The sequence below is a fragment of the Diabrotica undecimpunctata genome, chromosome 1 (genome assembly GCF_040954645.1).
Source record: "Diabrotica undecimpunctata isolate CICGRU chromosome 1, icDiaUnde3, whole genome shotgun sequence".
NCBI classification, from domain to species: domain Eukaryota; kingdom Metazoa; phylum Arthropoda; class Insecta; order Coleoptera; family Chrysomelidae; genus Diabrotica; species Diabrotica undecimpunctata.
In genome coordinates, this window is record NC_092803.1 from 140,396,198 (window position 1) to 140,410,323 (window position 14,126).

A 14,126-nucleotide genomic window follows, 5' to 3' on the forward strand; every position below is an offset into this window, starting at 1 on the left:
TTTTATCGACAATGTATTAAGGTAGAGGTGGTTTGTTGGTGTTGATAACCCTGTTGAGGACTGATATCTTAATTGCTTGATTTATCAGTTCATTAATGACCGTGATACCATGATCGATATCATCAGGCTGTGTTAAGTTGCCAAACTGAGGAGTTTTGACTGATAAAAAGGCTTTGAAGAGGTTCCAGTGGGCGCATTTGTAGTGTTTTATTCTTTGGGGAGGATTGGGAGGTAAAGGATTGAGTATCTGTTCTTTAATCAGCAAAGGAAGGTGATCCGACGTAATCGAGTCGCCAATAATGCATTCGTGTCCAATAAATATATCAAACCGTAAGTGCATACGATGTAATCGAAAGACGACATGCCCATGGGACATATAAAAGTCGATTCATGGTTACGTATACGATGAAGAGGAAGGTTAAGGAGCAGATCTGAAAGGTCATTGCCTGCACGGTTAGTTGCCGTGTCGCCAAATTGCGTGTTCCTGTCGTTAAAGTCTAAAGTTAAAGGCTAAAGACATAATCAAGCAATGCTTCGGATAGGGGTTGAAGAGGGTGTTTGTAATAAGAGACTAGTGTGAGTGTGGTGTTATTATCGAAGTGAATGTCCACTGCCAGGAAGTCTTCATCATTCAGGATTATATGTTGTGGGATGGTGTGAGAGGAGAAAGGAATTCCATATTTGATTAGGAAGCCATTATCACGTGATTACTGGCTGCAGGGGCGGTGTAGTTTGCAGTATCCGGGAAAAATAGGGTCAATTTTGGAGAGGGTATCGGAGAGGGCAAGGATATGTATGTTATATTTTTGTAGGATATGCTTGATAAAGGGGCGTTTTCTCGCGACACCCTGGCAGTTGACAGCACCTATCGAACTGTCCATTACATACGTAAGAAGGAGATGGAAGCTCTGTTATTATGTGCCACAAGAGTGCTCCTGTGGCAAAACATCAAAGAGGAAAGTTGATTGGTGACATCTAAGATAAGTTGCCGCCTATCAGGGAGGAGATTGATGAGGAGGAGTGAGGTAAACTCCATGACTGCCTTCATGTCTGAAGATAGTTCATATAGAGGGATGCATTTTTCTGTTATGATGGGTTGGGTTTCCGAGGGGATTTGGGGGTTTTCTTTTTGCGGAGCACTTGGTTGAGTAGGCCGCTTGGTCTCCGCCGCAGTTAGGGCACTTGGGGGCTTGAAGAATGGAGCAGGCTGTGGAGTTGTGATCCTGTACTTCTGTAATTCTCTTGTGGACACTCCGCGATGGTGTGTCCATTTTGGCAGCACTTGTCGCAGTACTTGAGTACTGGAGGGACGGGGTTGGAATTGAGAGGGAGCTCAACGTGGAGACGGAGCCCATCCATAAAGATACCTCGTGTCAGCATCTCCGTCTACTTTAGTAGACGTTTATTGAAGTTTATTGAAAGTGATCAACTTGACGAAGGTAGTGGGAAGGTTGGCGCGGGATATAATCCTTCATAGTCTGAATACGGGGATGTCCATCTCAGTAAAGGTTTTGGTGAGGTCGGCGTCGGTATAGAGCTTGTCTACACCTTTAACGACTATCATAAATGTCTGGGTGGCTGGACGGGTGGGATTTCTGGAAGTGGGTTTGTGTTTGGGTGAAATCTGTATTTTAGGGTCACCCTCACTGAGCTTTCTCTGTAGCTCAACGTGATTGATCGGGTGGGTGGTTTTGAGGTGAGCTATTTGTGTTGGGAGTACTTTAACTGAGGATATCTGGTTTAATAGGAGTTCTCTTGTGTTAATCACCCTGAAGACGTCACGATGTGTGGACTTCTCCAATGGGATGTGGGACAGTGTATTTAACACTTTAATTATAAGGGCTGAGGAAATAGTTAATATAATTTTATTTTATTAAAAAAGTGGTAAAGGTAAATAAAACGAAAAATTGTTTTTAAGTATAATTAATGAAATATTTTTCTAATCAATCTGTAAATTACATTTATAATATAATTTTGCATAAATTTATTATGGCGCGCGATAATAAAATTCAAACAACATTTAGGATCAGAATTATCAAATGAAAATTTTGTTTAATTTTTGAGGGCATTTTTCTGTTTAGGATACCTACGTTTCGTTATCCCTGTCAAGCATATTTTCCATATAGACCAATCCTAAGAAATGTGTTTTGTTTCTATGGAGTCAATACATACTGGAAAGGGAGATAGTCCTACCATCGGTTGTCCCTCTGATATGAGAGGAGATTTCAAACATGACCAAATAAAATAATTTTTGATATAATGAACCATTTGCACAACATCGTCCTACGCTTAAAGGGTTTGGGTTCTTCCAGCTATTATTATCAGACTTGGTAACTAAAGTACAGAACGGTTGCTACGATGGGCCGGTTAAGCGGCACATTGAAGTTTCTATGGGACCAGCTTGGTAGGGAGCAGGTTAATACTATTATTTAGTTTAAATTTGATATTAAATTTTTAATCGATCAATTCAACTTTTCGTTGATATTGATACGTAGTTTCATCAAAGTTATTATTTTTCATTTGCTCATCTATCCAGTTTCTGAATTTACCCACATTAACATACACTCCGGGATGAGACTCTTCCCAGCAGCCTATTCCCCATGCCACAATACCAGCCTGAAAATAGGTAGCATTATCTTCCCCTACTGGAAGTACTAATGGACTGCCGCCATCTCCCTTGCACGCATCTTTGTTAGCTTCGCCACCTGCGCATATAAAACTATCGTGCATCCTGTAGTTAGGTCCTAGTCGAGTCTTTCTTAAGTTCTCTTCACATTTTTCTCTATCAACTATTGGTACGTCGGTTTTTTTTAGAATGGTAGCGGAATCAAGAATCTCATTATTGAATTTAGTTTTACCCCAACCAGAAACGAAGGCTCTTCCCATGCTAGAATCCAAGGGAAAATCTTGTGGTGGTAAACACACTGTACGGATATGTTCGGCTAAAGTTAATGGCGTTTTTAAAATTAAGAGGGCAACATCGTTGTATAAAGCTTGGGGTATGAAATCTGGATGAACTATTATCTTCTTTACCTATAAAAGATAATTATTGTTATTGAAAAGACATACAATAGTACAAAACAATTTTTGTTTCAGGCCATCAACCAATAAGTGTTATAAATAAACGATAACAACATGATGGTCAAGACGTCAAAAAACTCCTGGTCTATTTTAAGAAATTGATGTCTATGAGAGCGCAATTGCTACATAAAAATTAGGAAAAATTTCAAAATCTTACATACTGTTCTTGTAATTTGAGAATATAACTATGTAGACAAATTGTTTAATATTAACAAAAATTGTCATTTTTAAGCTTTAAACAATTTTAGGATTAGATAACATTTGCAATGCAATTACTATTTAAATGGGAATAAGCCACAATTAAAGGTTAAAGTACGTTTATTGACGTTTCAATTTCCACTTCGGAAATCGTGCTCAAAATACAAACATTAAAAAAAAACAAAAAGGAAAATTTGTTTAATTTACTACAGGTACAGGAAACATTTACCACGCGAGCGGGTTTCGATTTCTAACTCCTTTCATGTCACAGGCGTAGACTATGCTGGTCCCTTTCAGATCAGGGATCGCAAAGGTCGCGGTTTCAATTTAGAAAAATGCTACTTTTGCGTCTTTATTTGCATGACCATCAAGGCAATTAATTTAGAATTTGTATCTAGTCTTTCAACTGAAGCGTTTTTACAAGCTTCGTTTCTAGAAGAGGAAGACCCGCTAAGATCTTTTCCGAAAACGGCAAAAATTTTGTTGGCGCCAAATGTGAATTAACAAGATTTTTCATTTAAATCAAGACAAGATAACATTCGAGCTTTCTAAAGATTTTATAGAATGGTCATTCAGTCCTCCATATGCTCCAAATGTTGGAGTCCTATGGGAGGCTAGAGTAAAGTGTGTTAAGCATGAATTAAAACATGTACTTCCGAACGATCATCTATTTTTCGAAGAATTTATCACAGCTCTTTATTAAATTGAGACGAACTTGAATTATAGACCCTTGTATCCTTTAGGAACAAATGTTGATCCTAACGATTTATGCTGTTTAACCTCGGTTAACCTCCTTCTTATCAGACCGTTACTTGCTGCTCTTCCAGATACACAAATTTGTTAATATTTTTGGTAAAGAAATATTTGTTCTGTAATAAAAGAATTTATTGCAGATATTCAAACTCGACAAAAATGGCAAAAAAGTTAAGGCAACCTCAATGAAAATGCCTTAATTCTAATCCAAAGCGACCATTATCCTCCGGCGCATTGGAAGTTTCTAGTTTTTCTGTCCACGAAGAAGGACGCCAAAAATGTCATTGAAACAACAGCAGTATGAGACATTAGTTTATTTTGTAATTTTGTGTATTTAAAATTAATTTCTCACTTATTATAGTTATCATCTAGTTCTATAGTGATTTTTTCATCCAGTCAGCATCCATAAAAATACAATCTATTCAATATCCAACAGTATTCACTACATAATATATTTTTTTTTCTAAGTGCAAAACAATTTTTCCTGTCTGCAATATTTTTTGATTTTTTCTTTGTGTTCGTGTCATTACTTTTACTTTTTGGTGTATTTTAAAGGTCAGTTTTGTGTTTTGATCCACTTTTCCCATGTTGGGAGTGGTCTACTATGATCTCCTAAATGGAACTTGGGTAATCCCGGCTTGTGCTGTTAGATATGAGATACCACAACAGTGATTATGCAGCGACATTTGTTCTATTTTTAGTCTCCATATTTTAAACGGTTAAGGTAGGACATATTGTGAAGAGGATCGTTATATCGTTATGTATTAAGTCTTCATACACCAAATCGCTTGTTTTTAATAAGAATTGAGTGAAAATGATAAATATACCTGCAACAGTACAAAAATAAAATAATTCATTTTATCGAGCTGCCACAAATAATACCTAACTTTACCAGTAACACTTTAGTCTACATAACAAAGACAATTAGTTCGTCGATTCAAGAACTAGATATAAAATCTAGCTTTTATACGCGTAATAAATGAGATTGGAGGTATAAATAAACCTTATACCTCATAGAAATCACAATAACTAAATCATAAAAGAAGAAAAGTAAATAAAAAAAAATGCTGTTTAATCAAATATTAGTAGTTATATCATTATCATTATATAAGTATGGTTTATTTTTATTTTCAGACCTGTAAAGTAATTAATCTAAGATGTGAACTAATTACCTCTCTGTCTTCATGCGGAAGGATTTCAACTAAAAGATCCATGTCCCATAATCCAGCTCTTACACTGTATTGGATTTCGGTATTGTTGTCGGTGACGCAATGGGCTGCTGTCAGAGCAACATGAGGATTAATAAGGGATCCTCCACATTTATAAGATAAATCCTTGCCAGGTAAGTTTTTCATAATAGCTAACATCCAAGGAAACTCTCCAAATTGAGTTTGCCCATCTTGGGCGCCTGCAAGGAAAAATATAACTTAGTCGAAAGAGAGTATAAGTACACACATATACACATACACACACACACACACACTATATACATATATGAATATATATATATATATATATATATATATATATATATATATATATATATATATATATATATATATGTTTTGAGTTTCTTGAACGGTACTATATTTAATATAAAATTAGTATTTCTTGGGTTTAGGTTCAATAAAATATATATTACATGTGGAACTAGATTTTATTTTCCATAGCAATCAACGTTTCGGCAGGTTTAATGTCTGTGTCCCGTTTTACGTTTTGAATCTTGACAAAGGCAAGGGTTTCCTGCCGAAACGTTGATTGCTATGGAAAATAAAATCTAGTTACACATGTAATATATATTTTATTGAACCTAAACCCAAGAAATACTAATTTTATATTATATGTATATGTATATATATATATTTTAATGGCTTTGGCTTGAAACCTTTAGCCACGTAATTACATATAAATATTAGTATTCATTCATACAGGATTGTACAAGGACACTTTCCACGCTCAGGGATTCATCAGAGCGACTTTATTGTAACAAACAAGACATAAACCACGGTTAGGTAGGTGGGCAACATATATGGTAAACATACAAAGGAAATGTTCACGTATACGATCAATTTTACACTCATACCTTTAATTTAATTTTTACAAGAAATATAATTATTTTAAAGATTTTTAACTTGTTTTCACTTAATAGAAGATTTACGTTTAATGGTGTACTTAAACCCTCTACCCTTTATCAATTCTTTTAGCAGCCACGTGCTTGTATTACGATGTAGTGGACAGTTGAAGAATATGTGATTTAAATCAGCTATACTAGTTCCACACTCACATCGGTCTGTTGGGAGAACTCCTATTTTGTGTAGATGTTTCGGAAAACATCCATGATCTACTTTTAATCTTAAGACAGTTGACACTGTGTTTCTGCTTAGTGTGACATCTTTGTAAAATTGTTTTACATCTACTGTTGGTTATAATTTGTATAAATTAGTGCCCCTGCTTTCACCAAACTGAATCCATTGTCTGTCCCATTTAAATTTAATATGTTGTTTGATATAGGCAAGTAGGTCACATGTGTTAAATTCTTCTATCACCATATGTGGGTGCTGTAATGGATTTTTAGCTATAGAATCAGCAATAGTATTGCCAACAATATCTGAGTGTCCCTTAACCCATAGAAATTTAGTACCATATGGATCTGATAGTTTTAGTAACTGTTGAAAAATTTCTAATATGAATATATTGCTATTGATTGTGAATTTAAAGTTTTGCAAGGAGAGTAATACTGACAGTGAATTACTGCATATGACAATTTTGTTCCACTGGTTTTCACAGCACAATTGAAGGGCTTTGTATATAGTACATGCTGCAGCAGAAAAAATTCTGGATTGATTATTAAAAACAAAAGATTTTTTAATCTTCATTTTTGGTACAAAGTAAGCACTGGTTGTACATGTTGGTGATTTTGATCCGTCTGTATAGATCACAATATGATCTGAATAGCCACTTAAGATTTCTTTAAGAGTAGTGTAGCAAAATTCGTTTGGGTATTTAGGGATAATAATATTTGTAGCTAGAACACTTTGTGGTATATCCAACGATTCCCAGATAAGATTACAAGGGAAATTTAATAACTTCAGTTCGTTGCAAGTTATAATTGCTCTTGCAAGTGGATATATATATATATATATATATATATATATATATATATATATTTATATATATATATATATATATATATATATATATAGTATGTTAAGTTTTAAATTAGATATACACTCTATAAATGGCAACAGCGTGGATCTTTAATTGTCAACAACAAGTCTGTTTATACTCCCACAGAAAAAGTTCAAATAATAAAATGGTTTTCCCATCGCTGCCAGCTGTGGAGATCTGCCGCCACGTTGACGTTGACTCTCAGGCCTTCCTTCTGTGATCGCTTGGATGGATATGACCAAAGAATTTTAAAATTATTGAGTAAACATTATTAGAGAGACGCTAATTGGGTTTAATTTCATCTAGAAGCGAAACGTTCATGCGGCGAGCTGGCCATGGAATTCGAAGCAGTCATCTTCATATTCACATTTCAAAAGCGTCTATGTGTCGTCTATCTGATTCTTTAACTGTCCACCTTCCACATGCATAGTAAAATATGGAAAAGACCAGACTTGAAACGAGTCCCCTCTTGTTTGTCATCCTAATGTGACGATCATCGCTCGACGATGTGATCGCTCTACCCCATTTAGTTCAGTCATTGCTGCTCTTGTTAGTTGTATGCGTTTTTGAATCTGGGGTTCACAAATGCCTGTGTTGTTAACTAGAACTCCGCAAGTTTGAGTTTCAGGATAGTGTTGTTGGCGATTCATAACTATGATTTTGGTTTTGTTGTAGTTAAGTCCAAACTTGGGACTTTCTATGTCGAGTTTTTTTAATAAGTTAGTAATTTCTTCTAGACTATAGGCTAGAAGTGTAGTATCGTCTGCGAAACGCAAGTTAGATATCTTAAAACCGTCTAGGTTTACTCCTCCCTCCCAATCATCCAACACTCTGCGCATTATGAAATCTGCATGGGTGTTAAATATTAATATGGATAAAACGCATCCTTGGCGTACTCCCTTCTTCAAAGTACATTCGTCAGATAGGCATCCGTCGATTCGACCATGTTATCTTGATACAGTTTGTTAATAAGGCGAGTCAAGTGAGCCAACAGTAATAAATTAATATAAATGAATCGATGTGATCTCCATTATTTACAAATAAAGGACAACAGGAAAGAGGTGAGTAATACAAATTTCTAAAGTTACCTACCTGAAAATTGATTTCCCGCCCCTCGCTTATTTCTTTGACCACATCTTAAATTGGAATCTGTAAATCAATGTTTTATTTTATATATTACTTAAATATTTGAATTGAAATTGAGATTGAAAGAAGAGAATTAAAAAAAAATATTAGTAAGATAAACAACGTAATGAAAAATATCCGGAAGGTTACTACTTGGGAATATAAAGTTCCCAAGATTCACGCAAGAGTTGATTTCACGCTATTTGTATAAAATAGTTAATTTGTGACGTTAGTTAAACATTAAAACAAAAGATTTATTTTAATAACATTGAAAACATTACAAATAAGGTAGGAAATAATAATTACTGATTCATGAATACCTTGGATTATTTCCTCAAGCAGCAGTTCTCTTTGAAGTCATTTTTTTATTTACTAGACTTAGTTACGTATATGAATTATCTGTAACTCATAATTAATTAGCCTCCAAAAAATATGAAGCCGAATGCCCACGCAACTTTCTCACGTAATCATAGCATACATAATAAAGTTGGCCTAAGTAAAAGCTGTTACATATCAGACAGGCAGATCACACTAAATAGTTCACCACCGAGATCAAAAAACCCTTTTAATTATATGTTAGTTCGCTGCGAAGATCTTATACTAGTTCGGTCCCATGGTTAAGCCGAATTAGTATTTATCTACTAAGTTCTATAAGAGCGTTCCACGTTAAGAAAATAACATTGCGGAGATAGGGCTATATATTTCTTATGGACGATAGAAGCGCGGCGTGCCAGGACTAACACAATCACGATCCAGGGTTGTATTATTTGTATTTTCGTTTCCACAGACATGAATTAAAATTAATGTTTTTTAACGTAATTGACCAAAAGTGTTCATTCGAAACAAGAGATGAAAAGTAGGGAAAATGATTTTAATTAAATAAATAGTATTTACAAAAGATAATTTTATTTTATATTATTTTAATTATAGCAACGACGGTTTACTTGTTTTTAGGTGAGAATATTATATGCCATGAATCATGGAAATCAGAAGAAAATATTACTTAGCTAAATCATGCATTTTGCCGGCTATTAAAGATAAGCAATTAAACGGACCTCTTTTTGTATATTGTGTATATAAATAATGTCAAAAGCATATAGTGTTCATTTAAAAGTTCCATCAATATAAATTTGTTTCTAATTTACTTAAAAATGTTAAGTTGGATACACAAAAAAGCAACAAATTTTTGTACCGAATCATTTTTTAATAGAAATTGTTCTTTTTGATTGGTTGTCACTTCCACGAAGTTCAATGAGTCATGTACTTCCTGCACGCACTGCGAAATTTTGGGATTAACTTGATTTCTGCCATTATAAATATTTTTTCTAATTAAATGTACATCTTTTACAGTAACAGTTTTAGTGCCACTTCGTTTAATTTGGGTGTGCTTCGACTTCAACGATTTTTCACATAAATCGTTCATTGCCTTCCGTTTAACACCATTACTTAATATTTGCTTATGTTTTTAATAAACTTTTATGGTTGTGGTTATCACTACATTCAACTACACTTTTACAAATATTTAGAGGTATAACGAATGCTTTGCAATTTCTTTCTTGCCAACGTTTGATACTATTAGCAAGCATTTTAAGAAAGTTATACTTGTAATTGTCAATAACCAGCATCGACTTGCCCTTTTCGCTCAATATTTAACTTATTTCAAATTTCTCCATGACGGACTAACGACATTCAAACCGTAACTAAAATATCAGATAATTACCAATCTTTTTTAAGTAATATATCATTTCCAATTTCTGACACGGAAACACCCAATCAAATATTGAACAAGTGAATATGAGCTCTAATATTATAATACTTTAGGATAATACCGTTAAGAATTTTAGGTTAGAAGTAATTTTGTATTTAGCTAACTACAAAGTTTGAGATATATTTATTAAAAATTTTTATTAATAAAATGTTTTATGAAGACAACATTCTCTATTTACGCTGACCTTGACTATTCATTATTATTCATTATTTACCTACTTAAGGCATTTTTAAACTATCTTTTTAAGAAATATATGACAGGAGCGAATTTACTTGTGATCCTTTTCTGTAGAGTATTAAAATTTGACGACCGGAGCGAACTAGAATATGCGCCAGATAAGTAAGTCCTAATTTAATTTCGTAGTGAAAAAGCGTACATAAGTATCACTTTAGTCATTATACTTATTATTTAATCGAGCGAAGTGTTTAGTATTCAGTTAAAATAGAAATGCAGCCATGTTAATGTTCAATCGCAAAAATAAAAACCCAATGGCTTGTTTTCACTAAACGGACAAAACAAAAACAAAGCACAAACTAATGCCGAATAAAACAAAACTGAAACTTTTCGCAAACTTTTGAAAACTTTGGTTGTTTTGCAACAGTTGTAGTTCTCTTTTTTGGATCCCGCTAGGGAGCGGTATGGTTTGGCAAACCATAAAATCAAAGGGTTTCGACATGTTTCGAAACTAGTGTTTGTTTAGTGAAAATGGTCATGTTGTATTTATTATTGTTGCTTTATTAGTCTAAATACGAATTTTGTACCAAAGTAGTTGTTGTTTTGATTCGGAGAATTTCTATACATAACCCACACGTTTTAGTAAAACAACGGTAAAACTTAATATATCGTGTTTGAAGGTGGTAGAGTTTCCAAAAAACAGTGGACTACTGAAGAAATATGTTTCTTAACACCTTAAGCGACACCATACAATGAAAATTGTTGGTCCCTGGACCAATTTTTTTTTTGTAATAGTCTACGTTTGCGAAGGTATTTTATAATCTATTTGAATAATATTTTTGGGTATCTGTCTTTTTTTTTGTGAATTATGAAAGATTTTTTTGTGTCCTAAGGTTTGTGCCACGCGGCCCAAAGAATTTATATTGCTTCTACGGACCCATGTGGTACATACGTGGTGCCATGGCACTGCCTGGTTTTCAAGTACAAAGTAACCGTCTCGAGAATCAAGCGACTCATGCAAGCCAGTCTATTGGTCCTTAGCTCCTTAGATGAACAGAGTTTTCGAGAATAGCAGTGTGGTAAAGTAAATGTAAATAAGGTGTACGCACAATGGGAGATTACGAAAAATGGCAGATACGCATTTTACAGTTGTGGGATGAACTAATGTCGGATGAGGAAAGTGATTCTGTAATAATAGGTGATGTTTATTCATCTGATGCTTACTCTCCTAGTTCGCAAGCTTCGAGTGACTCGGAAGATGAAAATAGAGATGTTAGTGAAGTTTTTGTCCTAAAAAAACGTAAAGTATGTCAAGAAGTAAATGTTATAATGGATTCCGGAGCATCTTCAAGCAAATCAAATAGTTTATCTGACTCTAATGATGTTGGAGATTTGGAGACCCAGAAAATAGAAGTAATCATTAAGATGACCTAATTGACTTAAATAACTTATAATGGAACCCTGTTGACGGATCATCTTTTAAGAATTTCGACTTTGATGGAAAAGATACAGGAGTTAAAGCTCAAATCTATGAAGATTATATAATTAGGGATCCCTATAGTTTTTTTAAGTTATTTGTTTGTGACGAAGTGATCACTCTCATGGTTAACGAAATAAATCTCTATGGCGAGCAGTGTTTGGCGAAAGAAGAACTGACACAAAAATCGCGAATCAAAAAGTGGACTTCAATTGATCATGTGGAAATGGAAAGGTTTATTGGTATCCTTTTATGGATAAATTGCCGACTATACGATCGTATTGGAAAAAATCATTATTATATCAAAATGAAATCAGTTGTCTTATGTCGAGGAACCGTTTTGAGTTATTGCTAAGTAAGTGGCATTTTAGCGATAATAATAATAATGCTTTTGCAGACGATAGACTTCGCAAAATTACTCCCCTCCTTACAGTTCTTTTAAAAAACTTTTAAAAAGTGTTAACGCCTGGTAAAAAAGTGTGCTAGACGAGACCACGGTACCATTTCGTGGTCTACTACGATTTAGGCAATACATAAAAAATAAAAGGCACAAGTTCAGTATAAAACTACAAGTTGTGTACGAAAGGAGGGCACACTTATAATCTTCGAGTTTATTGTGGAGCGGATACCGAAAATGGCGGTCAAGCATCTTCGAATGTAGTGTTTACTCTAATGGACGATCTTCTGGATTCTGGTAGAGAACTGTATACGGATAATTATTATACAAGTGTTTTCTTGGCAACCAAATTATTAGAACGAAAGACACATCTGGTGGGCACCCTCCGTAGCAACTGAAAATATAATCCTAAAGAGGTGAGCCAAAAAAAATTTAAACCAAGAGAAATATATGCCAGAGAAAGTGATATCGGAATTACGTATGGTCATATATAATATATGTATAAATGGCGTGACAAGAGGAATCAGCTTATGCTCAGCACTCTTCATAGAGATAATCCAAAAGAAGTATTGCAAAGAGGTGGTGCAGTAGAAAAACCCAAAGCAATAATCAATTATAACGGAGCTAAATCTTACATTGACCTGTCTGACCAAATAAAAGCATATTCTCACTGTCTACGCAGAGGAACAAAATGGTACAGAAAGCTTGTCACCGAATTATTATTGGGGTCTGCAGTTGTAAACGCTTTCTTGGTCTACAAGGAAGTTACACAAGAAAAATTGTCCATAACCTATTTCAAAGAAAAACTGTGTTATTCGTTATTACCCATTGGAACAGACGATATAGATGAACATAAACCCGAAGGTAACACCGAAAATCATGCTTTGGAGCAAACTAATTCAAGATTGAGATATGTTGTTTGTTACGAAAATTTGAAAAATTCTGACGGCTGAAAAGTTACAAACAAATAAAAGTGCGTGAAGTAAATGGCAATGTATATACTTTGTAAAAAACATTATTGTGTTGAATGCTTCTTTACCATACACCGAGCAAAAGCTGTATAAAACATGAAGTTCTATCTTCTAATTTTTTTTATTGTATTTGCGTGGGTATAATGTAAATGTAAGAATTACTATTTACTATTTATCTATAAATCTAGATATATATTTAGATAAATGCTAGATTAAATTTTTTTATTGAAAGCTTCTCTGAGAAGTAGTCTGATATCAGATCTCAAGGACTTGGATAGTTTCTTGGAATTATGTGAAAGATATTAAAGTCACATAGAGAATCTTAAAAATATTTATGTAACTTGGAATTACTTCGCTGTGGCCTTATAAGTCGAAATATTCACGGTAACATCGCGCAAATATTAGACCTATTGGACCATCTCGTGTTATTCATTGTCACAAGAACTATTTTATAAACGAGAATCTTGAATACATTATTTTCAATTTGAAATAAACTCCTGAAGTAGATCGTTGGACTTTGCAAATTCCAAAAAATGATGACAAAATTTGTCACCGTGTATAAGTAATCAACTCAACAAAATGTTAAAATTAATTAGTGCAAATATATGATTTACAAGTCATTGTAGAAACGTAACATACAAAAAATTATATGTTATTGCGATAGTACCTCAGATAGACGCTCACATGATTGACCATGAATAGTTGTATATTAATAGTAGTAACAGCTCAATTTTCATTAAAGAGGAACTTACCTGGTTCCGTATTCATGCTGACTACTCCTGCATTTAATGTAAAATCAGTTAACCACAACCCAAGGACGTAAAGAATAACGCCTTTCGTAAATCTTATGGAAATCATAGTATTTATAATAACTAATATTTCAAAGTCACCAGAGAAAACTAAAAATTTAGTTCATAGCGAACAAGATATACTGATGGATCGGAGATTTCAAGGTTTTATCATAGTCCGGTATAACTCTCCTAATTAATGTATACCTGATAAATTATCACATAA

General features: G+C 34.0%; 1 protein-coding gene across 1 annotated transcript; it reads right to left on the bottom strand.

Annotated features, from left to right (window-relative positions):
* Positions 1–1,907: 1,907 nt before the first annotated feature.
* LOC140432299 (phenoloxidase-activating factor 2-like) lies at positions 1,908–14,046 on the bottom strand. Its single transcript, XM_072520121.1, has 4 exons — positions 13,865–14,046; positions 8,293–8,349; positions 5,205–5,440; positions 1,908–3,033 (listed from the first exon to the last, which is right to left on the bottom strand). Exons 1-4 carry the CDS (start codon positions 13,968–13,970, stop codon positions 2,455–2,457), a joined length of 978 nt encoding a protein of 325 aa, XP_072376222.1. The 5' UTR covers positions 13,971–14,046; the 3' UTR covers positions 1,908–2,454.
* Between the last annotated feature and the right edge of the window lie 80 nt (positions 14,047–14,126).

Coding starts and splice junctions, on each gene's coding strand:
- LOC140432299 (XM_072520121.1), bottom strand. CDS start 13,970: ATGATTTCCATAAGATTTACGAAAGGCGTTATTCTTTACGTCCTTGGG. Junction 8,350..13,864: donor CAGCATGAATACGGAACCAG/GTAAGTTCCTCT, acceptor ATTGATTTACAG/ATTCCAATTTAAGATGTGGT. Junction 3,034..5,204: donor TTCCGCATGAAGACAGAGAG/GTAATTAGTTCA, acceptor TATCTTTTATAG/GTAAAGAAGATAATAGTTCA.